The sequence below is a fragment of the Salarias fasciatus genome, chromosome 1, assembly GCF_902148845.1.
Source record: "Salarias fasciatus chromosome 1, fSalaFa1.1, whole genome shotgun sequence".
NCBI classification, from domain to species: domain Eukaryota; kingdom Metazoa; phylum Chordata; class Actinopteri; order Blenniiformes; family Blenniidae; genus Salarias; species Salarias fasciatus.
Window position 1 is genome coordinate 31,530,715 of NC_043745.1, and position 26,359 is coordinate 31,557,073.

General features: G+C 40.9%; 1 protein-coding gene across 1 annotated transcript; it reads left to right on the forward strand.

Annotated features, from left to right (window-relative positions):
• Positions 1-2,680: 2,680 nt before the first annotated feature.
• On the forward strand, positions 2,681-22,544 carry znf408 (zinc finger protein 408). The gene is made up of 9 exons (XM_030092485.1): positions 2,681-2,761; positions 5,211-5,448; positions 9,116-9,174; positions 10,563-10,756; positions 14,896-15,584; positions 17,524-17,733; positions 18,565-18,688; positions 19,428-19,661; positions 21,328-22,544. Exons 2-9 carry the CDS (start codon positions 5,215-5,217, stop codon positions 21,975-21,977), a joined length of 2,394 nt encoding a protein of 797 aa, XP_029948345.1. The 5' UTR covers positions 2,681-2,761; positions 5,211-5,214; the 3' UTR covers positions 21,978-22,544.
• The last annotated feature ends 3,815 nt before the right edge of the window (positions 22,545-26,359 follow it).

Below are 26,359 nucleotides of genomic sequence, written 5' to 3' on the forward strand. Positions count from 1 at the left end.
ACCCAGTCTTTTATAGCTAAATTGATGTAAATTATGTAAGATGGAACTGTGCTGTACTTTGCACCTTTGTGATGTGAATAAAGTCTCAAGTAAACAAGCTTTTTTTTTGAGTCACTTGCTCGAAACAGGCTTCTCATGTTATTCGTCTCTTTGCCACCAGAGGTTGTCATTTTTAATATACCATAACAATCTGTTGAACATGGAGAACACAACCTGAAGAAAAACAGGAAGAAAATCAGACAACAATAAATATGAGTTTGTCTCTTTTTCTTTCTTTATTCTCTATTTAATCATGTAGTGTTTTTTTTTTTACATTCATTATGAGCATGTGGGGAGAATCTCATGAGGACTCATTGCATTATTTAATCCAAATACATTAAGTTAAGTTTTGGAGTAACCTTAACTTTTCTAACCTCTGGCAGTTCACCACTTACCTTTGTACCATTTTAAGCTCTTGATTGAACATGAAAGACTTGAACTGCAATGTTAAAAAAAAGAGCATTGTGTATATACACTTAAAATTGTCTACCTCTCTAATGAAGTCATCTATGATTTTGTTGTGCTGTATTCAATCGGAGAGCTGCACAAAGAAGTAGTGCTCTTGCCTCATACCAAGAGGACCCTATGTTCAAGTCAAGCGCCAACCTCCACTCTAACAGTAAAGCATGAAGATGCAACCCAGTCTCACGGCAATTCATGCTATGAGTCGCGTAAATGAATCTATTGAATCGTGTCCAGGAGCATGAATTGCTCAGTTTTTTCGTGTCCCATGCCCCCCTCACATTAAAGATGTATATCAGGGATGGGAAACAGATTTGACAATACTAATGATAAAAATCATTGGAAAACTTGAAATCCTTACGTTCATCATGTATGAGTTACGTGTTGTATTTTATTATATTTTGTTTAGCTACACATACTTTATGTTGATGGAGCCCAGCCTCACTGGACCTCACTCGTTCCTTTCAAGTCTTTTAAACTTTGTTAATTGTGTGTATTTTTTTTTAAATTTCATCAGCTCTAAGAACCTAAATTGCTTGTCATTTAAAGAAGCAAAGCAACTAATTACTAATTCAATCGTTTTATAAAAGTTGTTTTCTATTGTGGGTGCCCTTTACGGGGAAAGCCACAAGATGGGGATGCAGCTGCTGTCATTACAGCTCAAGAGAGACGTCAATGAACTAAAATGCTACAGAGTCAAGATTTCTGAAGAGGAGAATGCTACTAGAATAGAATATTTCAAGGCATAAAGTAAATTGTAAATACTCTTTGACTTTTAAATGGCAATGACACAGTCACACACCAGTTCTGACAACTGTCTTTAAAATCTTTTACTATCTTTACAAAGGACACTTTGGCACATAGACAGAGCAAAATGGTATATCAAAAATGACCAGCTCCACCAATTGAGCCACTGCTGAGTCTCAATACAATCCCGTGAAATCATTTATCAGATTACACTTAACCTCTTCACCATTAGGTACACCGTATTTGCATCTTGATGCAGTTATCTGATCATCCAATAACTTGGCAGCAATACGGAGCATTCAGGTGTGTAGACATGATCAAGCCATGAAGGAAAAGATATTGATATAGCTGGTTAAAAGGTGGTGTGGTTGTTGTTCTTGACAAGTTTTTGATAAACTGGGAAATGGCACTATCATGAATAGGGGTTTAAAGAGTATGGTGTGGAAAAAAATAAAATATCCATTAATTAGTGGATGTCTGAGAGAAGACAGTTCATTTCAGAAGATATTATTCAGAATAGTCAGTCATGACATAAAACACAAATGCATTGATTATAATAGCCATTTCTTTCAATGATAATATACAAAAAAGACTCTGTGAAAACTCTAAAAAAGGAGAAATTTAGGAATCACAGCAGGGTATACTTACACAATATAGTGTGATGATAGAATTATAATCAAAGTGAACAATATCATAACAGCAATTACAGCAAGGCTTCTGAGTTCAACTTGACCTTTTAAACAGTGGAAAACATCTGGTGTTGAAAAAAAAACTAAATCAGGCAATAATGAGAGAACATTTATTTACCCAAGGCAGTCTTTAGGGTCTCATTATTTAGCAGATATTCTCAGATATATGATATTTCAGCCTAAGGGATGCTTCTGGTTTAATTTTTTTTTTTTTTTGAAAATGTGCTTTGGATTTTTTTTTTTAGTAGCTTGCTTTCAACAACCAATGTGCTGCTTGTGTTGCAATGTAAATAAAATATGAGTTATCATGGACTGCAAATAATCCTCTTGTATTAATAATTAAAATATTTTTCCAAGTCATTTTACTAATGATACACTATGATGTAACTATGATATAACTTACTAATTAGCTTGCATGTTTTCAATTTCATATTTTCTGTCGTTTTTAAACATGACTCATAAATAAATTAATCTGAGAAATTCATATTTTTAAAACATTCGTGTTTGATCTATTATTCAAATGGTGCGAAAACTGGACATGATACTTCGAAATAAAGTTTTTTTAGATCTCTTTCTAACCCTCTTTTTCACCGTTTACATCGAAGTGAGAAAGAGAAAGAGAAAGAAATCTGTTCCAACTGTTGAGTTCCCAACTGGCGGAACGAAATACCCAAAGACTGCTTTTACGGTCGGACAGTAAAGGGAGAAGGACCTGCCTCAGTGTTATTGGTGGGTAGCGATAGCTTTCCCAGAGTTGATAAAAAGACGGGTTTTAGCTTTCTATCTTAAATAATTGCAAAACGAAGACACCGACCGCGCCTCATGTATGTACACAGTTGTCTTAATTTTCACTGGAAATGTCTGACTGTTAAAACCGACTCTTATTAGCCCGTTTGTGAGCGAAGCAATGCTAAATATTGCTAACATAGCGTGCAAACTATGCTGTCAAACGTTCACCCTCTCCGTCAGTGGCACTTTTGTATTCGTTAAAGTGGACTTTTTATTTCAGGCACTTTTACGTGCAACAAGAACAGTAACACAGAGTATTTCTGAGATTGAGAGACTCAAACGTCTAACCTGATAAAGCAGCTGTTGGCCAGAAATGCGTTTTCCCTGCGTTTTCCAGACTTAAATTTCGATCATAGACTTCTTGTTTAGAAAACGAATCCGAATTTAGAAGCCACTTTAATCACCTGGATTACAATTCCCCAACTTAAAGTGTTCGATAAATTTATTGCAAAGCCCACCCCATTTAAAATCTAAACGTAACGATGAAAATGTAGTCAATGTAATATAATTTATAGAATATAATTTTACTCGGAATAAACCGAAGGAAATCGTCCATGCATCGTCGTTATAAATATGCAATAAGTTTGAATGAAATTCCATAAAAGTAAAAAAAAAAAAGAAATGAAGAAGAGTTTGACTATTTCATTGTTATCCTTCCACAATCTTCAAATACTTCTAACAGTTAAAGAATCTTATTGTCAACATTGGTTGTAGAAATATAGCGTCAAAGAAATCACACTGGTAATCGAGCAGACTTCCTGACAATGCAGTACTCACACTGACGGCAGAAGAGAGCTTTCATATGAGATAACATGTATGATCAGAGTTTCTGATATGTCCACTTTAACAGAATTTGTGGGACTCTTTTTTTTTTTTTTTTTTGGAGGGGAAAGAGAGAAATGACTTTGGTTATTCTTAATTCATAGTCATAATCGTTTGAAAAAAACTGTTTAAATGGGTGTTAATTTTATGACAGATCTATGGAAAGTAATATCTTACTTTCCTTTATTCTGATAGGAAAAAAAGGTTTTGGAAAAGTAGCATGAAATGTCTTAAGGATGAAGGAAACCTTTTCATCATTGTGACACTGATCACACTGGACAGAAATTGACAGAACCTATGAAACATGAAACTCAGTGATGAATTTTCTCATTGAGTTTGTTTTTTTTGTAACCAACTTAACAGCTGTTTTTTTTTTTTTGGTACTGAATGCAGAATCATCATGGTCCTCATGTTCTTCCCGATATGAAATCTGATTTTTTTTTTTTTTTTTTTTACCTTTTTATCTTCTTGCTCCATGGATTTAACATATTGTATCCTAAATACAAACAAACATGTGCATGTGAGAGACGTCTGGTGCTTCCAGCCCAACACGGCTCTAAATCTCTTGCCAGACTCTTCTCCTCTGTTGTTCCCAAATGGTGGAACGAACTACCTAACTCGGTGCGTTCCGCCGAGTCTCTTTCTACTTTCAAGAGACAATTGAAGACTCAATTGTTCAGAGAACACCTAGGGTCCTAATCCGACCCCATGTTCGGGGAAGAATATATCAGGTGTTCTAAAACCCAGCACTTATGTACCACTGACTAAGTTGACACCAAAAAAAAAAAAAAAAAAAAGGGGGGTAGTGGCTCCTCTTCTGCAACTTGATGGCAACTCCCTTGACCAATCGCACTTGAAGCAATTGAAGCATTTACTAATGGTTTCTTTCTTTCTTATGTCTATATTCTTGCTTGTGTTGTACGTCGCTTTGGACAAAAGCATCTGCTAAATGAAATTGTAGAATTGTAGAAACATCTCAAAGTTGGTATACTGACAGAAACTGTTAATATAGGTCATATATTACGTTAATATTATTTTAGTTATTTTGTGTCTCTTTGTGATGATAATACGTCTTGTCGATTTTTTTGTGTGTTTCTTTTGAATATTTTTGTTAATTATTTTATATTAATTTTTCCAGTCAACAGTAGGTGTTTCCTTTGGGTGTTGGAATCGTATGTTTTTCTGACCTCGTATCACTCAGTGGCTCCCTCATTATTTGGTTATTTTTTAATATTTGGTCACCTTTTGTCACTTTGTGGTGGTCATTTCTGTTTTTTGCGAGCATTTTGCATTGATGTGATACTTTTTACGATGCCCCATGTTTCTTTAAGGTTACTTTGTTTGAACCTTTTTTAATTTATGATTAGTTTTCCTTTTTTTTACTGTGTGTTTTGTGTTTGATTGTGTTTTTTTGTGTCATGATCAATTCATTTTAACTGTCGTGTGCCCCACTATATCTTTGTTTTGTCCTTTTTGTGCAATAATGTTTTTATCACTAAATGCAAAGAACATGTGGTTACTGGTTGCAATTTAATTTTTGGTTATGAAGCCTTGCTTTTCATTGATTTTAAGTTCCTTAGTCAAAAAAACATTGGACATCTCTGATGTGAACTAAGTTTGGTTTAATTCGTGCCGTGACCTGCTTTCTATGTTCTTCCACAGACAAATGGCCCCTCCCATCGATCCTGTCCCATCTGAACTCGCCTCGTTTCTCCTCACCACACTTCCCCCTAACTTCAGTGTCGGTCCTTCACGACTCTGCGAGGACCGGCTGGGGCTGTGGTGGGTCGGCTGTGCGGTGGAGGCCGGGTCTCTGGTGGGGAGGGCGGGTGACACACCGTCCGCCTCGAACGTCAGCAGTGGAGATCCTGAAGTCAGGGCTCAGTCTGACAGCACAGAGGTAAGGTCCAATCCTCCCAGGACAATAATGAACACAAATCCACATTTTTTTCTCCACACTTCTGTAATTTTCACCGTTAAATGTCGTTCTGAGTGGTAGTGTTCACACTGTCAACGCTTCTCTGTACATCATCAAGTTATGGCGTTACAATATGCCGAAATTGTCTCAACTTCATTAAAAACAGCTCCGTCATAGTTTGTGAAAGACTGGAGGGAGACTTTTTCTCACTGGGTGCAACACTGTAATGAATTCCTGTAGAATGTTGTTCCAGCTAGAACAGCAGCAAATTAACTCTGTAAGTATTAATTTATTTTCAAAAGCTGTAACTAACATGTTGATCTTTAGTTTGATTTGAAAGTCACAATAATCTCTTAAGAGTTTTGCATCAGGTTTACAGTTGATTAAATAAAACCCTCAAAAATGTGAAAACCGTCTGTGGAATCTGGAGTTTGGATGTTATTACAGCAGCTGATTGCATTTGTCTTTTTTTAAGAGAGTTTTCAAGAAAATCTGAACATTTTTGTCCTTATATAAACATCCAGCGTGCAAAGTTGTACCACAATTTTGACCCCTGCTTCAAATAGTTCATCAACATCTGACACCAATCTGTTTTGGAATTTCGGAGCAGCGTGCACACTGCAGAAACAGCACACCTGCATTTGTTATAAGCAAACCAAGCCTTCTAATTTGAACACATTCTGAAACTCATTTGAAAACACACTTTCTGTATTGACCTCACATCTTCTGTTTTCCGCTCTGATCATCTGCAAACTCTCTGCCGCACGGCTTTTTGTTTTATTGCCTTTTTAGGAGCCGTCACCATGAATGCACCTCAACTGGGATGTCTCAATTTACTCGTGCTCGTTCGCTTTTCGGGGAGCCGAGATGGAACAAATTATCAGTCAGATTTACAGGAACCTACAATTACCAAGTATTTATGCCTGAATCACGGCTGCACCTGAAGAAGCACCAGCTCTCCAGAATCCTTCCTGCGGTACAGAAATACGAGTACACGCCACTGAGACGCCGGTCCCATCAAAACAGAAACACACACAACACCTGGTAAATTGTCAAGTCCGTCTCGGAAAATAAGATTCCAGACCTGAGTCCCTGCAGCCTGATGCACAGATAATTGACTGTTGAGTCAGCCTTGAGATTCTTTGTGAGGATTTCACATTCTCCAGAAGCAACGCCTTGTCTGACAGTGTGTTGTGTCTGTGGCGGGCAGAAGGAGTGCAGTGAATCTCTTTCTGCTTAATTAAGTACCAACCTTCCGGGAAGATGATAAATTACAGCTTGTCACTTCCACAAAAGGCCTTACAAGGAAGGAAAAAAAAATAGATGGTTCGTGGATAAAAAAGGTGCATCATGATAAGGCCTTTCCCATCGATGTACACAATAAGGAACAGTTAGACACTGATCAATACCATCCAGTGTGGTTCAATGAAGGCTTTCAGGTCTTATCCTGCTTCACATTTCCTCGTCAAATATGATGTTTTTACAGCAATAAATAGTCCCAGTGTTTTATAAACCCTGCAAGTTTAACACATTTTTCAACATCTAGGTAGCATCAATATTTTAGGACTGCAGCACAGGCTGAGCCGATGACGTACGGTGGCATTGTTTCTTGTTTCCTTTTTTTGCTTTCTATCAGAAGACAAACTGAGCTTCTGCCTGCTATTATTTCAGTCAGCGACTCGGTCGGTAACTGTAACTGAAAGTGCTGTGAGCTTTACTATAAAGAAAAGGTGTGCCGTAAGTGGATTTTGGGTTTTATGAGAAGTGGCTGTCTGGGTAAGCCTTTGTTCAGCCAGCGGCAGACTAAAGACATAAACCGTGGCCATGGATGTACCGTTTTAGCAGCAGTTACTGCTAAATTAATGCTGTGGCAGCTCAAATCGCAGACAAAGGATGGCTCTCTGACCAAGTGAATGGACTGAAAGGAAAAGACAGAATCTAACCTGAAAGGATGAAACGCATCAAGACACATCTGAGCATCCTCAGTCGGTTGTCTGCATCCACGAGCATTCCTCCCTCAAGGAATCCTTCCTGTTCAACTTCCAAAAGTTAGAAAAAAAAATAAACACGGGGGAGAAGGTAGCAAGATGATACGGCAGTGAATTCAACTTTTCTCTGAGCCTCAGCTTGTGACTGTTTTGTAGATACTGTATTCTTTATATTGCATAAAAATGACCTTACTTGATGCTTTGCATTGTTTTCTGACTGTTGTGTTTAGGTATGTTCTGATTCAAATTCTATGCTGGCTGATTGGCTGATCCTGATACTTTTTCTTTATTTATTTCCCTGCAAAATAGTTTTTTTTTTTGGTGTGCAAAATGACATGAGCTTGTTCTTCATTTATTCTCCAGTGGTTCATCACCTCTGGGAGACATGCGTGTAACACTGTTGAGTTTAACTGAAGAAGTGTTGGAATCGATCCTGTCTGCAGCGAGGCTCAGCAGCGTGAGGCAAACGTCAGAGCTCTGTCTTAAAACCAATAGTGGTCACTTATTTGTTTTGAATGAGTTCGGCTGTGGCAGCACATCCACGGATCCAGAAGTCACGGCCTTATGGTTAGACAGAGTTTTTTTTCTTTTTTAGGCTGTGGAAGAGTTCTCAGCTCAAATGAGTTGCGTACGCGTTTTATTCGCCTGCAGTCATCTCTTGAAGCCGATGTCGGCGTGCCTGGTTTAGTCTGGGCCCCAGTTTAGGTTTGCTTTCACACAAGCACCGGCACACTGCACTCAGACCAAAAGCCGGCTTCGTGTTTCGTTTGAAGACGCTGGATCAAATTGGTTGTATTGAAGAAAATTCCACCACCTGAAATGCTGCTGTTAACTTAAGATAACCTCTATTATCTTCCTTAGCGGTCTAAAGCACAGAAGGTGGTGAGAAAGTGAGGGGATGCAACATTTTTATTGGTAACTAAAGCCAAACTGATAAATCTCCCACTATTGTACAACTCTTAACTATGTAGCTAATGGGTTCTCACATTCGCCCTCATCCACCAGGATCCTCTGATGTGCAAACAGAACCACGTTTCTAGTGAACATTCCTACCAAATGCAACTCAGTGGCTTATTAATTTTATCTCCATGAAAGATGATAATGAGTATAACAGGTACTTTCTCCACATTAGATACATTTGAAGGGCAGATGTTTGTAAAGTGCCAGCTGTGATGATAAAAGTTTTTTTGAAAATAAACATTTCAGCTGTTTGTAGATTTTAAGAGGAAAGGACAAATATAGTATAGCGCGATGGTATCTTTTTATTATAACAGCACGTGTTTTTTTCCACCGACTGAGAGCTCTCGCCTCACAGTGAGAATATTGTGGGTTCGAGCCCGTATCAGGCTTTTCTATGTTGAGTTTGTATGTTCTTGTTATGAGTGCGTGGTTATTTTTCAGGTCCTCTCGTTTCTTCACACACTCCAAAAACACGCTGTTGAGGCTAATTGGTGTCCTTTATTTGCCTGTCAGTGTCAATATTAGAGTGTGTGACTGTCTGTCTCTGTTTTCACCTTTTTTTCCACCATTGTGAGCAAGGATTGGCTCCAGCAACCCTGATCCTGAGAGCTATTATAAGAAGATGGATGGATGAATGGGTGGATGAAATTGATTTTTTTTCTTCTCCCAAGTAAAGCTAATGTGTATGTTGTATTTTGCAGGCACAGATGGGGAAGTCTGCCAATCAGAACCCTTCAGTGCAAAGCAACATCTGGATCAAGTGAGTCAACACAGACTTTCACACTAAAGCAACTGTGACGTTTGGTCCTCTTGTATTTTTGTCTTTTGGGCAGATAAAGATAGGTGAAGGTAAATACGAATGAATTGCTCATTTATCCATTAATCTGTCATCAATTCACATAAACTACAGGTTCTTGGGGAATTATTCCTCATGAAAATCGAAGTCAAACACCTGGTCGGTGTCCTTCAAGCAGTGTGACAAAACAGTGTCTGTTCACTGGGATCAGCTTATGCTGCTCTGTCCATTCCCATTCCGCCCCTCATCAATCACTGCAAAGCCCAGCTGGCAGTGTTTCGGGTCTGCCATTAACTGGTAAGGGGACGCTCATCGACAGGTTGAATTTCTTGTTTTTGTTGAACCCGACCAGGTAAGATGTATTTTAACCAGACACAGCTTGCTACCACAAATTAAGTGAGTGAATCATTATATTTGATCAAGGGAACAAGTTTTATAAATCCAGATTGCGACGTGAGTGTAAAAACCACAGGAATAGAAATCTGTGATTTAATCAGTTTAATTAGTCATAATTACATTAGCATTCCATTTTGTGGCAGGAAGAGCGTCAAAACCAGACGAGTTTATAGTGCAAGCCGCACAGGCGTGATGAAGAACTGATGAACCACCGCTTCACGTTTGGTTTACTTTCATACATATTTATAACCGTAACCCATCCCATTTTTTAAAATCATGATTAGAAATTGTTGACCTGTAGCTTTCGCCTGTCCCGATGCCCGTTGAGAGACACGACAAACATCCACACGTACAGCTGCTTATATGAGGCTCCGCAGTCACATACTGTTCAGGAAAAGTCTCCACTGAAAAGTCTCCTCAGCCACCATTTCAATCAAAACTGTTTTTAACAGCAGAGCCTCTCCTTCTTAAACCAGTTCTCCCCCCCATCGGTATAGGAAATGTCCCCATGTTGATTGTGTTATATTTTGTCAACATTGCAGTTTGTGTGTCAGCAGCGGTTGGTTTCAGTGCTGGCTGTGAACGCAGTGCCAACATTTTCTCCTGCTCCGGGCTGTGTGCTGTGTGCTGTCCTCATTAAAAACTAGACTATTTTTGTCTCCTGGAGAGTGGCTGAGACTGAAGAGATACAAAGAAAAAAAAAAGAAAAAAAAAAAAGCACCATCAGATGCGTCTCCTGTGATGAGCCTCAAGGGACCAGCAGTCACACAAACCCGCTAAATAAAGACTCACTTATAGCAATTACCATGTAGTTTCCACATAACGTCACACATGTGCAGAAGGTATATTTATCCTTTACTATTTAGACGATGTGACTGTGTTTTTTTTTTTTTTTTTCCATACAGATAAATATGAAATGCAGTTTTTTTGCACAAATGTGATTATTTCCTTTGCAGCTTTGCCTGCCGGTCATCAAGCAGAGCCCAGCAGAATGTGGCGGTGCAGTGCGAGTGTGGAGAGGTGTGTGAGGGCGAGTGTGTGCTGATGTGTCTGCGCGTGTGTCGGGACATCCAGCCGGGGACGGAGCTGCTCTTTTATGACGACACTGTGGCGAAACAACCAGCTGCAGGAAACTCCACGGGGGACACAGGTGAGGGAGGAGATTCTCTCTCTCTCTTTCTCTCTCTCTCTCACACACACACACACACACACACACACACACACACACACACACACACACACACACACACACACACACACGCAGTCTCGTATTTCTATCCTTGTGGGGACCGTCCATTGACTCCCATTCATGTCTAGCCCCTAACCCTGACCCTTACCCTAACCCTAACCCACACTAAAACAAAGCCTAACCCTAAAGAAATGTTTTTGCACTTTTACTTTTTTCAGTAACAACAACATGGTCAAGAAAACACTGTTTCTCCTACTTAGGACCGGAAAAAGGTCCCCACAAGGCACGTCGTTCCACGTTTTGCTATCCTTGTGGGGACATTTGGCCCCAACAAGGATAGAAATACGAGAACACACACACACACACACACACACACACACACACACACACACACACACACACTTTTAAGAGGAAGCAGCCAAAAAGAGGAAACACACCGGATCTATAGTGGAGCAGCAGGAGAAGTCATCATTTAGCTCTGTTCAGTAGAAGAAAATGGTTTCTTGCCATTTTATCATAAAGACTTGTTGGTTTTTATTATGCTATAATTGTCCGTTTACTAAAATAAATAGTCATGAATGATAATAATTATCTCAGCTGTAGGCAGCACTATCAGAAAGCAAAAATAACCCAAGGTTGGCTTCTCAGTAACTGAACTTGCAGTGGATCCAAGTTTACTTGTAATTAGTTATATTTATCGAGGGTCAGGTACAATGCAGTCGCCTCATGAAACTTCATCAAATAAGATTACAATGATAACAAAAAAACCATGCTTCTGGTTGTAAGGAGAGTTCAAATTTAACTGAAAGAAACTGCAGAAAGAACTGGATTCACCAGTTGGTGTTAGGGCGTACTAACAGAGATCAGATTGGGTCAGGGACTGAAAAGCAGTTCAACAGTCAAGTTGTGTCAGGAATGAGCGATGGAAGCAGGAAATACAAATGAAGAACTTTTATAGCTGCAAAGCCAGAAAAGCCTTTTAGCCGGGTACAGAGAGAAAAGACAGAGAGAGCACAGATAAATGGGAGCAGGTGAAGAGAATTGAGAAGCACAGTGCATCAAATAAGGTCTCCTATTAGTATAGTTCTGAAATCAACTAAGTGAGAAGCTGATCCAGGATGGCCTCAGACAGCCGGAGCTAAAAGCCTTAAAAAAAGCAACAGTTTTACCAGAACAGTTTGTCTGTTGTGGATGTTATTTTAATTTCCCTTCAATGTAGAAAATGTCATCGAAGAAGTGGCCATTATACACTGTGTTTTTTTTTCCAATACTTTTATTGTGTAATGTCTCAATAAATACTAATTTCAATGTGCCCCCGTCCATCAGTGAGATAACCTTTGAAAAAGAGAGTTTAATTTATTGTGGACAGACTTAATTTACCGCATTATCTTGAGCCAAAGGTTGAGCTGCTGCGCACTGATTTATATTAAAGGTTGCAGACTCCCGCTCCCGGCCGAAGGAGATTGCCAGTATAAATAAGACTAGATTGGACAAGCGCATATTTTTTTTTATTGAGATGATCAAAAGGAGGACTGGAGGGTGCTGTGAGACAAAAGATGAACAATCGGAAAGATGGCCCTGCGTAATTCAGGTATTAATCATGTTTTAAATGTGGAAATCAGAACAGTGTTTTTTTTTTTTCAAAGCACAAAGAAGGTCAGGAAGTTCTGGGTAAATTCTACCGTTTATCAAATGTTGTTTGAAAGTGATTGATATTGGTTTGACTTCTTAAGCAGTCAATAGCAAAAATACAACAACTCAATATGGAGCGCACACAAAGAGGTTTGCGGGCATCGATCGCCCTTTGGTGGTTTCCTTCTTTGCTGAAATGACACCAGATCGATGCAGATTGAAATGAGTAATCCTGAATTTGCCACCATAACAATGTTGACTGAACAAAAATATTTGACTGACTTTTCAGTGCAGCACAAAAAAGATGTTACTACGTCTCAAATAGTTGAAAAGTAGATAAAATCATGTAAAAAATTCTGATCTAAAAACAGCAAATTCACTGTACCATAGCGCCTTGCTGTATGACAGGTATTACTAAAAACAAACATTCAGCCACATCCGGTCTTCATTCAAACACACAAAACTCTCACAGTCCTTTAAATCGACTGTGTAGGCAAGGTCAAGAAATTTGTCCTTGTTGGATTATTTGGAACTGAAAAAAAAAAAAAAAACTGTAAAGCCTGTTTAATCAAATTCAGTTCAGCTGGTGCCACATTTATCAGGAACATGCATCTGTGGAACGAGCAGCAAAGCGGAGGACGTGGGCTGCGTCCATGAAAAAAAATCTGTAAATGCCAAGCAGACTGTCTTTGCGGGTGACTGTTGTTCTGTGTGTTTAATGATTCAAGCCTAAAGAAACCAGACATGTTGACAAATTAAGAGTTTATTCATTTATAAGACTGTAATCTCAACACCATGTGGAAGAATCATACACAGTCACAACGCCTGAGCCAATAGCAACATCAGAGAAAAGCTGTTTGGTATCGATAAAGAACAAACCACTTCACTTTCGATAAATTGATCTAACAACAATACCTCTTTTGGAAATTTACAGCAAAAATGATTTCCCCCCAAAAATGTATGTAACACAAATACTTTTAGGGATCGGCTCAGTGAGGAAATATCTGCCAACATAATTAACCAAAAAATGGAAATAAAAAAAATCAAGCTTTACATAATGTTTCATTCAACATAAAAACAATAGTGTGTTTAATCAAAACACCAGCGTTATAAATTATTATTGAAACTCATTTGCTTTGTGAAAACAATGAGTTCTCCAGCCAAGCTAATGCCTTATTATTTCTGGGTTGTGGAGCATCTTTATGTGTGGTGATTGATGAGATATTAGTGGAGGAGCTTCATGCAGAAAATATCCAGCAGCAGCAGACTGTGGATATCTTATTAGACTTGAACTCTTGTTGCGCACCGATTCGAACAGATTAAGCCTATAAATCTTGGATGCATCTTCAAAGCAATTATGAATGTTAAATGAAAGATGATAAGATAGGGAGCGCTGCATTGTGGTGGTGGCAAGTATTATTACATTTTAAGACAGAAAATGAAACACAGACAGGAGCATGGTAACCAGTTTATAAAAAAAACAGATTTATTATGAAAAAAATGATGGGTGTAAAAAATAAAAATCCTTTGAAAGAACCCAAATCATACAATTGCATATCATATGCAATCCAGATACTTGGAGGACACAACAACTAAATGCAGTTTTTAAACGTTGAAGCTCCTGTGAGGCAGTGATTTACATTTTTTTCATATTTACACAGTTACATAGACGATTCATGTAAGGATGAATCTCTATCTACGTAGCGATAGCGTATAGAAATCCACTCATAACATACAAGCACACAAACGGTAATCATGTCTGAAAAGGAGCGGGAAGAAGCGAAACTTGTTTGATCCTACTCCCACACACACACACGCACACATTCGTGTTTGCATATGTACATGCAATAGTGTACAACCTACCACATAAATGTGCAACATTTCAACAGCCAAACGAAGTAAATATAAATTAACTCCAGGTTTATTGTTCTTGTTTGTTTGCTTTTTGAATGAATGAATGAATGAATGAAAAAATTAACCACAAATCCAGTTGCTTTTTGTAACCCTAAACTGCTTCAAATAAGTTACATAGTTACATTAACAGATTATACACTACTGCAGTATGAAACAATGGCTGCAAATGTTTTACTTTCTTACTATTTTAACAAATGGTGACCAGCTCGTGCTCACACACACTCCAGACTATTCTTGCTTTTGTCAAATTACCGGCTCCTTCATTCAAACATATCTTTCATCATATTTTATTCACTTTAGTTTTTGGAATAAAAACCCCAACGATAACACAATCGTCTGTGGCGCTGTAGGCAGCAACGGAGATGAAAGGTGTTTTGTTTTCCCTCCATCAGAAAGGAGCAGGCTCAGATGGAGGTCTTTTGACTCGGGTCGCAACTTTCTAAAGAGAAAGGAACTCTGATCGCCATCTTTTCCTGATATTTTAGATGCTGTGATCAGAAAAAAAAAAGACAAGGTTGTTTGTGTTTTTAAAAGGGTTCAACTGTGTTTTATAGCTAAAGAAGACAGGATGGTGCAGGGACAAGATCCAAACACTGGAGTCTCCATCAACACATCAGTCAGTGAAGTCAAGGATGCAGAGTTGAAAGACAAAGCGAAGGACGGAACGCAGGAGGAGGGGCAGAAGGGAAATCCACGCAGCGATCTCAGCAGGGGTCACGGGAGGAAGAGGCAAGCGGAGTTAATCTCCTCCAGTGACAGACAGTTGGAAAAGCTCGCTGCGCCCCTCACAGCAGCTGGTGGACACACAGGGAGAACGTTGGGCGCCCTGCCAGCCGAAGCCCCCCGAGGCCTCCCCGCGCCGCCGTCTGTCCGCTGCAGCTCCCGCCTGGCTGCAAAGCCCAGACGCGTTCACTGCCTCGCCACCCGATCGAAGAAGACCCCGGCCGGCCCCGGCTCACCCGAGCAGGCCAGAGGAAGGGGGAGGACTGAGGACGGCGCCGAGTTTTCCAAGACGAAATCGGGCGAAGCCGAGGTGATCGCAGCGGCGTGTCCCACCGGGAAGACCGCCACACGGCGTCCAGAGGACAGAGAGCGGCGCTACAGGTGCTCCAGCTGTGGGAAGAGGTTTTACCAGATCGGCCACCTGAAGAAGCACCAGTTCAGCCACACGGAGGAGAAACCCTTCAGCTGCCAGGAGTGTGGGAAGAACTACACCTCTGCAGAGAGCTTCAGAGCTCATCAGGTACAGGATGGAGCAGGAGGCGGCGTTTCTTCATTTATCAATACTACAACAAAAACAAGGTCACTTTACTCAAGAGTTGAGATTTATACAGTAGTTCGATGAGCCCTTCAAGAACAAAACATGAAATAAACATCTGCACTGACGTGAAAACAAAATCTTTTTTTCTTAAAATACAACCGAGAAAGTTAACAGTAACTTACTTTAAACTGAGTTTGAAACAGGAGAAAAGAGGGAGACAGAAAACATGAAGCAAAAGAAAATCTGTGAAACTCAAAGGAAAACGTTGAATATGAAAACACATCAAAAACAGAAAAGTCATCTAAAAAAAATTAAAGGCAATTGAAAGATTTACCACATAATTCAATCTGTTTAATTCAGTGTAGGATAATATTGGCCAAAAACTACTCAATAAAGTAAATGAGAAACTAATGCTTTAAGTATATTTGAAGGATAGCGTGACCTAAGACAAGAGGCAAAATAGTTTAAAATATGTAATATTAATAATCAATAGAGAAAAACGTCAACAATGCCAGCTGAGAAGCTGAAGTGTATTTCAACAACATCAACATGAAATCGAGGCGAGTGAAAGATTAAGCTGATATGAAATGAATCATAAACTGAACTCAACTCTGCTGTGAAACGGCCCCAAAAAACGACGACCACAAACAAATCCTCAGTGGACGAATGGCAGAGGAATTGTGCTTTGGAATATAAATTATGCACTTCCAGAGAATTCTGATGTAAACAGACAAAAAGTGTTGAGCTTTCACTCTGCACTGCAGAGTGCGGCGATGTGTCTGTAAGAAACTAAAACCAGATAAAGTTTCCCTCCTCAAGGCCCTTATGCTTCGATTATGCTTCTATTTTTTTTTTGCATTGCTGTTCCATTAATCAGCAGCAACTCCGCACAGAAACTTCCGCTCTGTTTCTGACTGATTGATGCCAAAAGCTCATTTATTCAGCGTATTCAAACAAAACTTTTTCCTCTTTCGATATAAGATTGGGAGTTAGGCAGAGAATCTTCAAGAGGCTTTTAAAGAAACTCCCTCAGAGAGAATTCATAGAAGAAAAAAATAAGTGAAATGACATCAATACGGTACAATTATGCGGTGAAAGAAAAATTAAACTTCATATATGTGAGGAAAGTGAAATTGCAGAAATAGGCAAGACGGGTTCCAGCAGCTTAAACTCCTGGCTCTGGTAGAAATGTGTCTCAGTGCGTCGCAGTTCGTTGCACACAGCAGACACAATATCAGACTGGAGGTCATAATGTTGATGACATTTTGTAATATTTGAAAAGAACATATGATAACTGAAAAACTGGGGAGTTTAGAGCTGCTGTTCATGTTACGAAACCACAGATTTTAGGAGTTTTAGGAGTGCAATTCATGATGAAAAAGGCAAAATTACATTTAAAAAATTAAAGCCATGAATGTAAAAAGCTCCATGAAATTCCTAAAGTCATTTTTTTTTTTCTTCACTTGTTCCGGACAGAGTAAAATAACAATAAATTAAAAATAAGTACTCGACCCTGCATTGGAGCTGTGTAAATTCCAAGCTAATCGAGAAAGACTCTAATTTCATTTTAGCAAGAAAAAACATTGATTTAGCTCTGATGTGTAAGTTTATCTCATTCCCATTTCATGTGTGTGTACGTGCAGACAACTATATACACTGAAATCTGCAAACGGAGGGAAAAAAAATAGGCCAAAGATATTCTGCTCTCATCGTACACGACACCCTGCTGTCAGAAGCCAGGGTTCTTTTTTTGTTGTTGTTGTTTTTTGGTTTTGTCAATGTCTGTAGGGTGAGGGGATCAGCCTGATGGCGAGGAGCTTAGTCATCATGCACAGTGGCAATTTAGCCGTCACAGCGAAGAGCGGCAGTGGCGGCGGCGCTGACACGTATCATTTCACATAATAGCGGTGTGGTTTTGCAGATGAGTCACCGCGGAGAGCGTCCCTTCTCCTGCCCTCACTGCGAGAAGACGTACGGCCTGAAGCGGGACCTGAAGGAGCACATGGTGCTGCACACCGGCGAGAAGCCCTACGCCTGCGAGCACTGTGGCAAGGCCTTCGCACGCCGGCCGTCCCTCCGCATCCACCGCCTCCTGCACTGCAGCAGGATGACTTACACCCAGCCTCCAAAGGTAGGGAGGCGTTTCTCTCCCCGTTTACTCATCAGTGGCTCGTTCTCACATGAGCTTTGTTTTAATAAGGAGGCCAAAATCGCTCGTGTACACTCAAATGTGTCACGTATAATCACTTAAATTACCGCCGCCTCTCCTTCCCGGAGGCAACTGTTTGAGAATTTTAAATGCAGCTTTTGAAAAAAAAAAAAAAAAAAGTCTCTGCACCAAATTCTCAAATCCTTTCCGTCACATCTTTAAATTTTCATGCCAGTCATGTTTTTCCTCCTCGAACGGCAAGTTTGAAGCAAGTAAATCCTGAACTCCCAGACTCCTCAGTCAGAACTGATGAAGCCTTTTGGATGAGAGGTGAAGCGTCTGCTTTCATGACAAATTGGATTTACCATGACCTGGATAAACTGGTGCCAGCTTTAAGCTAACAGCGTGCGTGCACGTCGGGTGTTTGCAGGAGACGGGGCAGAAGTTTATCTTACGGAGCTTTCTTCTCTCTCGTGATTTATAACTGTTGAGACGAAATCCCACTTACAGGAAAAGGGAATAAACTTGAATTTAACGTCGACAAATTCAAATGATAAACTAAGCCATAGTGCTGAGCCATCAGTGCAATGTGTGTGATTTCAAGCTACAGATTATCAGGTCAACTTCACAGGAAGAGTTTTGTTTAAAGTCATTAACTAAAGTGACTTTTCTTCAATTAAGTTTGAAGAATTATCAATTATCGTTGTGGATTTATTAATTTTCCGCATAGTTTGAGTTATTTTCCTTAGATAAAGTAGAACTTTATTTTAAATATTCCAGGAGCCTGATTTGGTTTTGTGTTTTCTCTCCCAGGTGCAATGTTCAGTCTGCCCCAAACTGCTGGCGAACTCGGGCTCTCTGAGGAACCACATGAAGCTTCACACGGGCGAGAAGCAGCACATCTGTCAACACTGTGGGAAGTGCTTCACTCAGAAAGGTAACGCCGAGGCGCCACTGTGATCCTGGAGACGTGACAAGCTGGGCAGCACTCGGCTCTGCTGCAGCCAGTTGTTTGTTGTTTTTTTTTTCCCCCTCCCAGCAGATGTTGTCAAAGGCCAACAGACTGTGAAAACCTGCAGATTGAAAGTAAAATGAGCAAAGGAAGTCGCGGAAAAAATGTTTAACATCTGTTTTTTTTATGCTTCAGTCTAACTGTTTCATATTTTTTTAAACAAGCCCACAAATATAATAAAGCAAAATCTAATGAGGAAGTCAAATTGTCCCACAAAAAAAAAAATAAAATAAAAATAAACCTGAATTATTGTTCAGGGTTGCTGAAATAAAATGAAAGTTTCCTGAGAGGAGACTTTCCTCCAGACGAGTCTGTCACCTGCACAGTTTAATAGAATGTATGTTCTAATCTGAACTGAATGCTTCCCGCCGTCGGAATAGTTCTTTAATGGGGAATTATTTCTGGCGATATTGACGTGTCGCCCCGACTCGATTACTTTCAGCAAGAGACCATTACACTGTTGTTTTCCTGCCTCCAGCTGTGATCACCTCCTGCAGGGTATGCTTTCATCCTTCACAGTAGCAGCATCACGTTCCTGAAACCACCTGATCTTGCATATTATTTGATAGCTTCACATTCATCCCCCGTCTCACTCCCGCTGTGAGCGCCGCTCCCCCCCCCCCCACTCTGACCGGCTACGTGTCTCCCCGTCTGCACGTCTCAGGGAACCTGGAGTGTCACCTGAGGATCCATAACGGGGAGAAGCCGTTCGCCTGCACCGAGTGCAGCCAGACCTTCTCCCAGAGGCCGGAGCTCCGCCGCCACATGTTCTCCCACACCGGGGGGGCTTTCCTCTGCAGCTACTGCGGCAGGTCGCTGAGAGACCCCCACAGCCTGAGGGCCCACGAGCGGCTGCACACCGGGGAGCGACCCCACCGCTGCTCCGTCTGCGGAAAAGGTCGGCGCACGGCGGGACAGTGGGGCAGTGTGGAGGGATGCAGACGATGAGGATTCGTCCTCTAATAACTTTTAATTCTACTTCTAATTTAAGAAACTTTGGTCCTGCTTTAATAGACCCCCTTGAGCAGCAGAGCTTATCACTGTGACGGCCACTCGATATTCTTCTTCAGCAGGACGAATTCCTTTTTTTTTTTTTTTTTTTTTTTTCAATCTTTACACTTCAGTTAATATGAAGAGAAACGTTTTAATGTGGAAGCAAATAACGGCGCTTCAGAGACACAGATGAGCATTCTGAATGTTTGGAACCAGAATTATATTTAGCATTAAAGTAAACTGGTTGTATTATATCCTTTCTCAGATCCTCTCTCTTGTTTGTTTAAAGTATCTTTAGTAAAAATGATAAAAAGACTAACAACAGCAACGTTCAGAAAAATATCCAGGAGGGTGCATTTATAAAAGACTTGGATAACCTTCATTGTTCTGTTCAGATGAACATGTGCAGATTAAAGTACATGTCGTTGCATCTGCTGAATTCACAGTGTTTAAACCAAACTGACTGGTGGCTGGTTTCCATATTAAATTGCTTTTTCTGGACTTTTTAATGATCAGACACAGTTCAAGGAGAATTCTCTGGCTTTATGCAGCTGAGTCTGCACATGTAGCAGCACTTACCAAGACATGTAAATGCACTTTGTAAAACGTGGATTTCCTTTTAGGCCAGCAAAAATAGCCGTCTCTATAAAATGTCATTCAAACACATGAGGTGCAATGGCTCATGTTTTATATAACTGCTCAGCGCAGTTAACACAACGTGCTTCGGTGCTGCATTTTTGACAAAATCTTATGAAATTCATATTGAATCAATAAGAAAGAACTTCCAGAAACATTTCTACTTTTTCCATTTGACAACTTTCTTGTTTCATAACAGTCTGTTTAAAATCTCGGGGTGGAAATTTGCATGCAGTGAAAGTTGGAGTCAGCAAAAAGCCTGCGATGGGCACGAGGCTCCTGCTGGATGGTTCCTCTCCAACCAACCTCATTTATTCTGCTCTGCAGGCTGTAGATGTGCCATCCTGCTGCATGACGGGAAAAAGCACAAAGTGGCGATTAAGAGTCTGTCAACATGTTCTTTTTATGAAGCGTTACGCCACCAAAACTTGTGTGCTGAGTTCACCACTTTCATTATTGATGAACTCTGAGCCTGAATCCCTCGCCGGCACTTGTTTCTCTCATCAGGCGTGAACCTGCCTGTTTCCGGACATGTATAATAAATCACTGCTCACAAATGTGTTTACTTTTAAGAAACAGTTCAGATAAAAATGATTGAAGTTATCTACTTTTAGTTTATAATTTGTAGGTTTTTTTGAGTGACAGCTGATAATGAAATAGTTTTATCATAGACTGTCAACTCTTATTACATGTGTTGAATACATTATTATTAATGATAAGAATTCACTAGTTTTTTTTTCAACATACTTATAAACATCATAAAAAGCTGATTAGTTTTAAGTAAATTAAACTCATCCTGTCTACCATCAAAATGTGACATATAATTATTTGGGTCGTGCTCATGATAGAACAATTTTAAATGATTTCTCCTCCATTTAAATGACAAATTTGTGTCAGATTTTTGTGTCTCAGTCTATGTTCTTTGTTCTCCCCAGGCTACACGTTGGCCACCAAACTGAGGAGACACATGAGGTCGTCCCACCTGAAGGAGAAGCCGTTCAGCTGCCTCTGCGGCGCCTCCTACACCGTGAGACAGAGTCTGCTGAGGCATCAAGCGCAGCACTGTGCAGGGGGAGGAGCTGCAAGGGAGGTGGAGGCGGAAGGGGGGTGTGGAGAGGAGGCGAGCAAGGGGGCGGCGTCACCTTGTGGACATTCGAAGCCGATCAGGGGCCGACCGAAGAAGAGCTCGCCGCTCCCTCGCGAGGCGGGACAGAAGGAGGGAGGTGAGGTGAAGAGGAGGAGAGGTCGGAGGAAAGGGGAGCAGGAGCAGAAGGAAGTGACTCTCCAGAGAGGTGAGACCTTCTCGGGAGGCCCTGCAGAGGATTCAGACAACGTCCAGCAAACCATTATCTACGTCCACACTGACGACCTGGCAGCGCCAAGCTCCGCCCCCCTGTTCCTGGCCTCGGAGGCCTCGCTGCCCGCGGGCCCCGAGCAAGAGCTGGTGGAGGTGGTGATATCAGAGAGCGCCGAGCAGTGCATTGTGGTCCACGGGCAGGAGACGGTCGGAGAGCTGCTGATCTTACAGGAGGAGGGGAGCAGACTCTGCTCGGTGGCTCAGACAGTCGAGATCAACTCAGTTTAACTCAACAGGCTCTGCTTTGGTAGAAGAGGCACAAACGCACCTGCTCACCAGCACCCGGTCACTGAGGTGCAGATTCAGACGGCATTAGTTTTATCACAAGACGCCTGTGTTTTCCTCGAGTTATGATAAGTAATTTACCGTGGAATAATTATTCCGAAAATTACAGACTGGGCACGCTCCACCTGCGCAGAGTCGACCAGGTTGGAGGTGGCGAGCTTTCAGCGTAAGTTCCACAAAGTTTTGCCAAGAACTTGTGACTGTGCCAAGCTGAATCTGTCGACACCTCCTCCTGGTGCGCCGCCGCGCCCATCTTAGTGCAGGTGTTGCAGACCAGTGAACCAAATTACAGATTTTTACTTTGCACGGTGTTGTGCCTGTGTAATTTACCTGATGGCGCCGCCCTGCGCTCCACTGCGAAAATAGAGCCGAAAATGTGACCGTGTTTCTCACCGTGTCCTCTTGCGCTGACTTAAAGCGATACTTCAACATTTTGGCAAATTGGCCCATCCAGGGCAATTCGGTAGTCATTTAGAACAGCATACTTACTTTTTTTGTGAGGGCGAGCTGTTGTTTATTCAGCGGTGAGTCTGAGGAGAGCTTCACGGCGGACATAATGGAAGTGGATGGTACAGTAGCTTCCCTCGTCAAACTCATCAATCCAACACAATCCAACAACCCCAAAACACACTTTGGTGGACACGTTATAATCCCCACATTCACTACGCTGTGAAATATTAATGCAAAATTACGAGATTGAGCGTTTTTTTGCGAAGATTGCTAAGACGGAACTACTTACTAAACATGGCGTCTGGGCGTAGTGATCTCAAAAGAAAAAGTAGTTCCCAATATTTGCTTAAATGTCGTAATGCTACAATATTATTTGTTGGTGTTTCACAGCGTAGTGATTGTGCGGATTATAACGTGTCCACCAAAGTGTGTTTTGTGGTTGTTGGATTGTGTATTTGATGAGTTTGACGAGGGAAGCAACTGTACCGTCCACTTCCATTATGTCCACCGTGAAGCTCTCCTCAGACGCACCGCTGAATAAACAACAGCTCGCCCTCACAAAAAAAAGTAAGTATGCTGTTCTAAATGACTACCGAATTGCCCTAGATGGGCCAATTTGCCAAAATGTTGAAGTATCGCTTTAAGGCCAGTACACACTACGGGATTTATTTTCCCGATTCAGAGACCACACACTAGAAACACACTAGAGGACAACAAAAGACAGATCGCAGCAGATTTTCCTGTTTTGATCTTCGAGTGTGTGGTGTCACTGTGGAGCCGACCACACATTAGAAGATTCTTCATCAGAGAATCGGCTCCTCGCTCTTCCAAATCTCGCTCAGTCCAACGTGACGTTGAGCGTTTTCCCTTCATTCCTGTGTTTACATTCATCTCCACCTGTCAGAACATTTAAATGGTACAGTACAAAGGAGGGGAACATAGTTTGACATAATTTTCTTAGAATTTACCCTCCACGTTTGACAATAATTCAGCTTATTAATGTGGGTTTTTTTTTTTTTTATTATTTTTGACTTTAGAGTGGAGTAGTAGAAATACGTTATTTGGAACAGTCTCTGACAAATACAAGGCACTTTTTTAAATCACCAATTGTCTTAAATATTCTTTTTGTCCCCAGATTTCTTAGTTTAAACCAGAATAAAAACTCTTTGAGCTTTGATTAGGAGAGGTTTCATTGTAGGTCCGCTCTGTCGCTCTGAAGGCACGGAGTCACTGGATTTATTTTTCCCCCCGTTCTTCCGTGATTGTTAATAATGGAGATGAATTAGCATTTGGATTTTTGGAGGAGTGGTGGAGATGCAGATGAATGAACCAGATCTGGGTTTGGGTCTGAATGAAGGAAATACAGTTCATCCAGGAGCGATACAATTATTGAGGATTAACCACTCACTTTCTGCACTGCTGGGTTTCGGAGCTCTGGCTTTTCTTTCACTGTCATATAGTAAATACATTTCACTGACATATATACATATCTCCAGCTCTGACAGCTGAGAGGGGATTTTTTTTTTAAGCAGCAACACCTTGGTGAGGCAGAACTGTTCAGCCAATCAGGAGGGTTTATTTCGAGGGTGTGGACAGGTCGGCTGTGAGCTGATTGTCTAGCAGGGCACCACACACCACAGGATTTGCGATCGGTAATATTAAACATGTTCATTATCTACGATCTCCCCTTCCGACGCCTCATGAGTGGCTCCAACCGAAAAAAATCTCTGAACACACCGCACACCACAGGAAGGTCGGACCCGAACTCATTTGCATACTCCCGACAATCAGACCTTGTTGGCTTCAATCGGGAGGAGAAGATGATCCTGTAGTGTGCACTGGCCTTCAGCTTCACTCAGCCTCCTCTGTACTAATGCTCGATACCTCATCCACATTTTCCTTCAATTTATTGTTATTTACATTCCTGAAATGGCCTTGAAAAAAAACAAGGCCTGTAAAGAAGAGTTGCTGCTGGTTCCTTGTAAATGAATGGAGAGATCTGCCAATCAGAGCTCAGGGACTTGGGTCTTTTTCCTTTTCCTTCTTCAGAAGATGACTTTCACCTCTGAGTCTCATCCATGATGGATTTATTTTCTTTTTTTGTGATTTTGTGATTTACCGCTGTTGCCATTTACATGATGAAATTATTCTGAGGTTGTGCTCTGACAAATAATTATATTTTTCTTAGATTACTTGACCCGAAGCGCTACACCTTTAGCCAGTCATTCACTTTTTTTAATCGAATAATAACAATAGTTTTTTTTAATCATAATTTATCTTTGTCTTTGTCTTTTATCTTAGTCTTTGAAAATTGCATTGAGCTTTTTTTAAGAAATATGAACAGATAAGCTAAGCAACGATAAACTGAGCCAATTCAAATCAACAAAATTCATAGAGTGTAATAAAGCATTTGGAAGGAAAGCAAGTGAAATAAACAAAGCAGGCAAATGTATAGCATGAAAAGAGTGGTGTTTCTCTGGATTTTCCTTGGTTTGAGTCTGATTGCCCATACAGTGTATATGTGTGTTTCTGTATTTGTCCTGACAGTGAGCTGGAGGAAGCAGTGCAGAAGATGCTTATATGGATGAAATGAAGAAAACAATATAGCATAACTTTATCTGAGTGAGCCTCTTTACCCACTTGTGGACTCAATTGACTCCTGTATGGAACTTCTAGGTTCAGACTTATACTTTGTGGCGTACGCAGAGAAGACAAAGACTCCTTTTGTGAGGCCACCATACGAACCACTGACCCACCGGTCCGCTGCGCTGCTGGTTCACCTAAAGAAATAAAAATCCTAAATTTATAATGCAGACCAACAAGCGCAAACATACTGCTGAGCTATTGATGGCAACAAGAGGTCCTGACCTCAGTAATAACACCATAGGACACACAATTTCCCCAAAATGTCAACACTGCAATCTTTGTGAAGGTGATTGCTGTGGCAGAGCTGCTGTGATGAATTACAATAGATTGCACAGATGTACTCAATAAAATTCAATTTTTCCAGCATTGCAGAGAGTGAGTGCCAGCCAATAGTTTTTCACCTAATTTGTGTTCTTTTAAAGGAGGTTTTTGAAAGCTTAGATAGATTTCAGGGGGCTCACGTTGCCGTCAGTGTGAAGGCAGTCACCGTGTAATTGCTGTGTCTTGGTTGGAGGCCAGCCAGCAGACTTCTGTTGCATGTCATCTCTCCTCTCTTTTCCCCACCGTTTACTATCACCTCCCAGCTATTAAATACAATAAAGATGCTAAACTGAAATATCTAAGCTTTGTCTGTGGGAGTGCAGGGAGGAAAGGTGTAAAAATAAGTTCATTTCCCTTCATTTTACTCAGAAATCCCATGAATAGCAAGATGTCTTGTGCAGACAGCTCTGGGCACAATACCAGCTACAAAACCATGAGTCGAACCTACAAAAACACAAAACTTCTTGACTTTATAGTCCTCTGTTCCCTCTGTGTTTCCTCCAAGACCTTTAAACATCCAGGAGCCAATCAGAGGATCCATGGGAACCAAACAAGGAGTGTTTTCATTGGAATCTCAGAAGTTTAAGCTGATAGAGAAAGCACCTTTCTTTCTTTCTGGACTCACACTGGATACATTCCGGCTGCGGTTCGGCTACGGAGCCCGTCCGGAGCTCCCAAAAATTTCCGCTAGCATCCTATTTTTCTGGACGCCGGAGCCCTACTGCGTCAATCTCGACACAAGAAAGTTAGGTGCCGGAAGGAAACTCGATACGTATTTCAAAATAAAATCTGTGTCATGTTTTTGCCTTAATATTCTATTTTTTTTTATTCTTCTGGTAGAATACAGAGCGTTTGGTAACTAAAGTCTGATTGCACCTGTGGCAGTGATCTCACCACGCAGAGATATG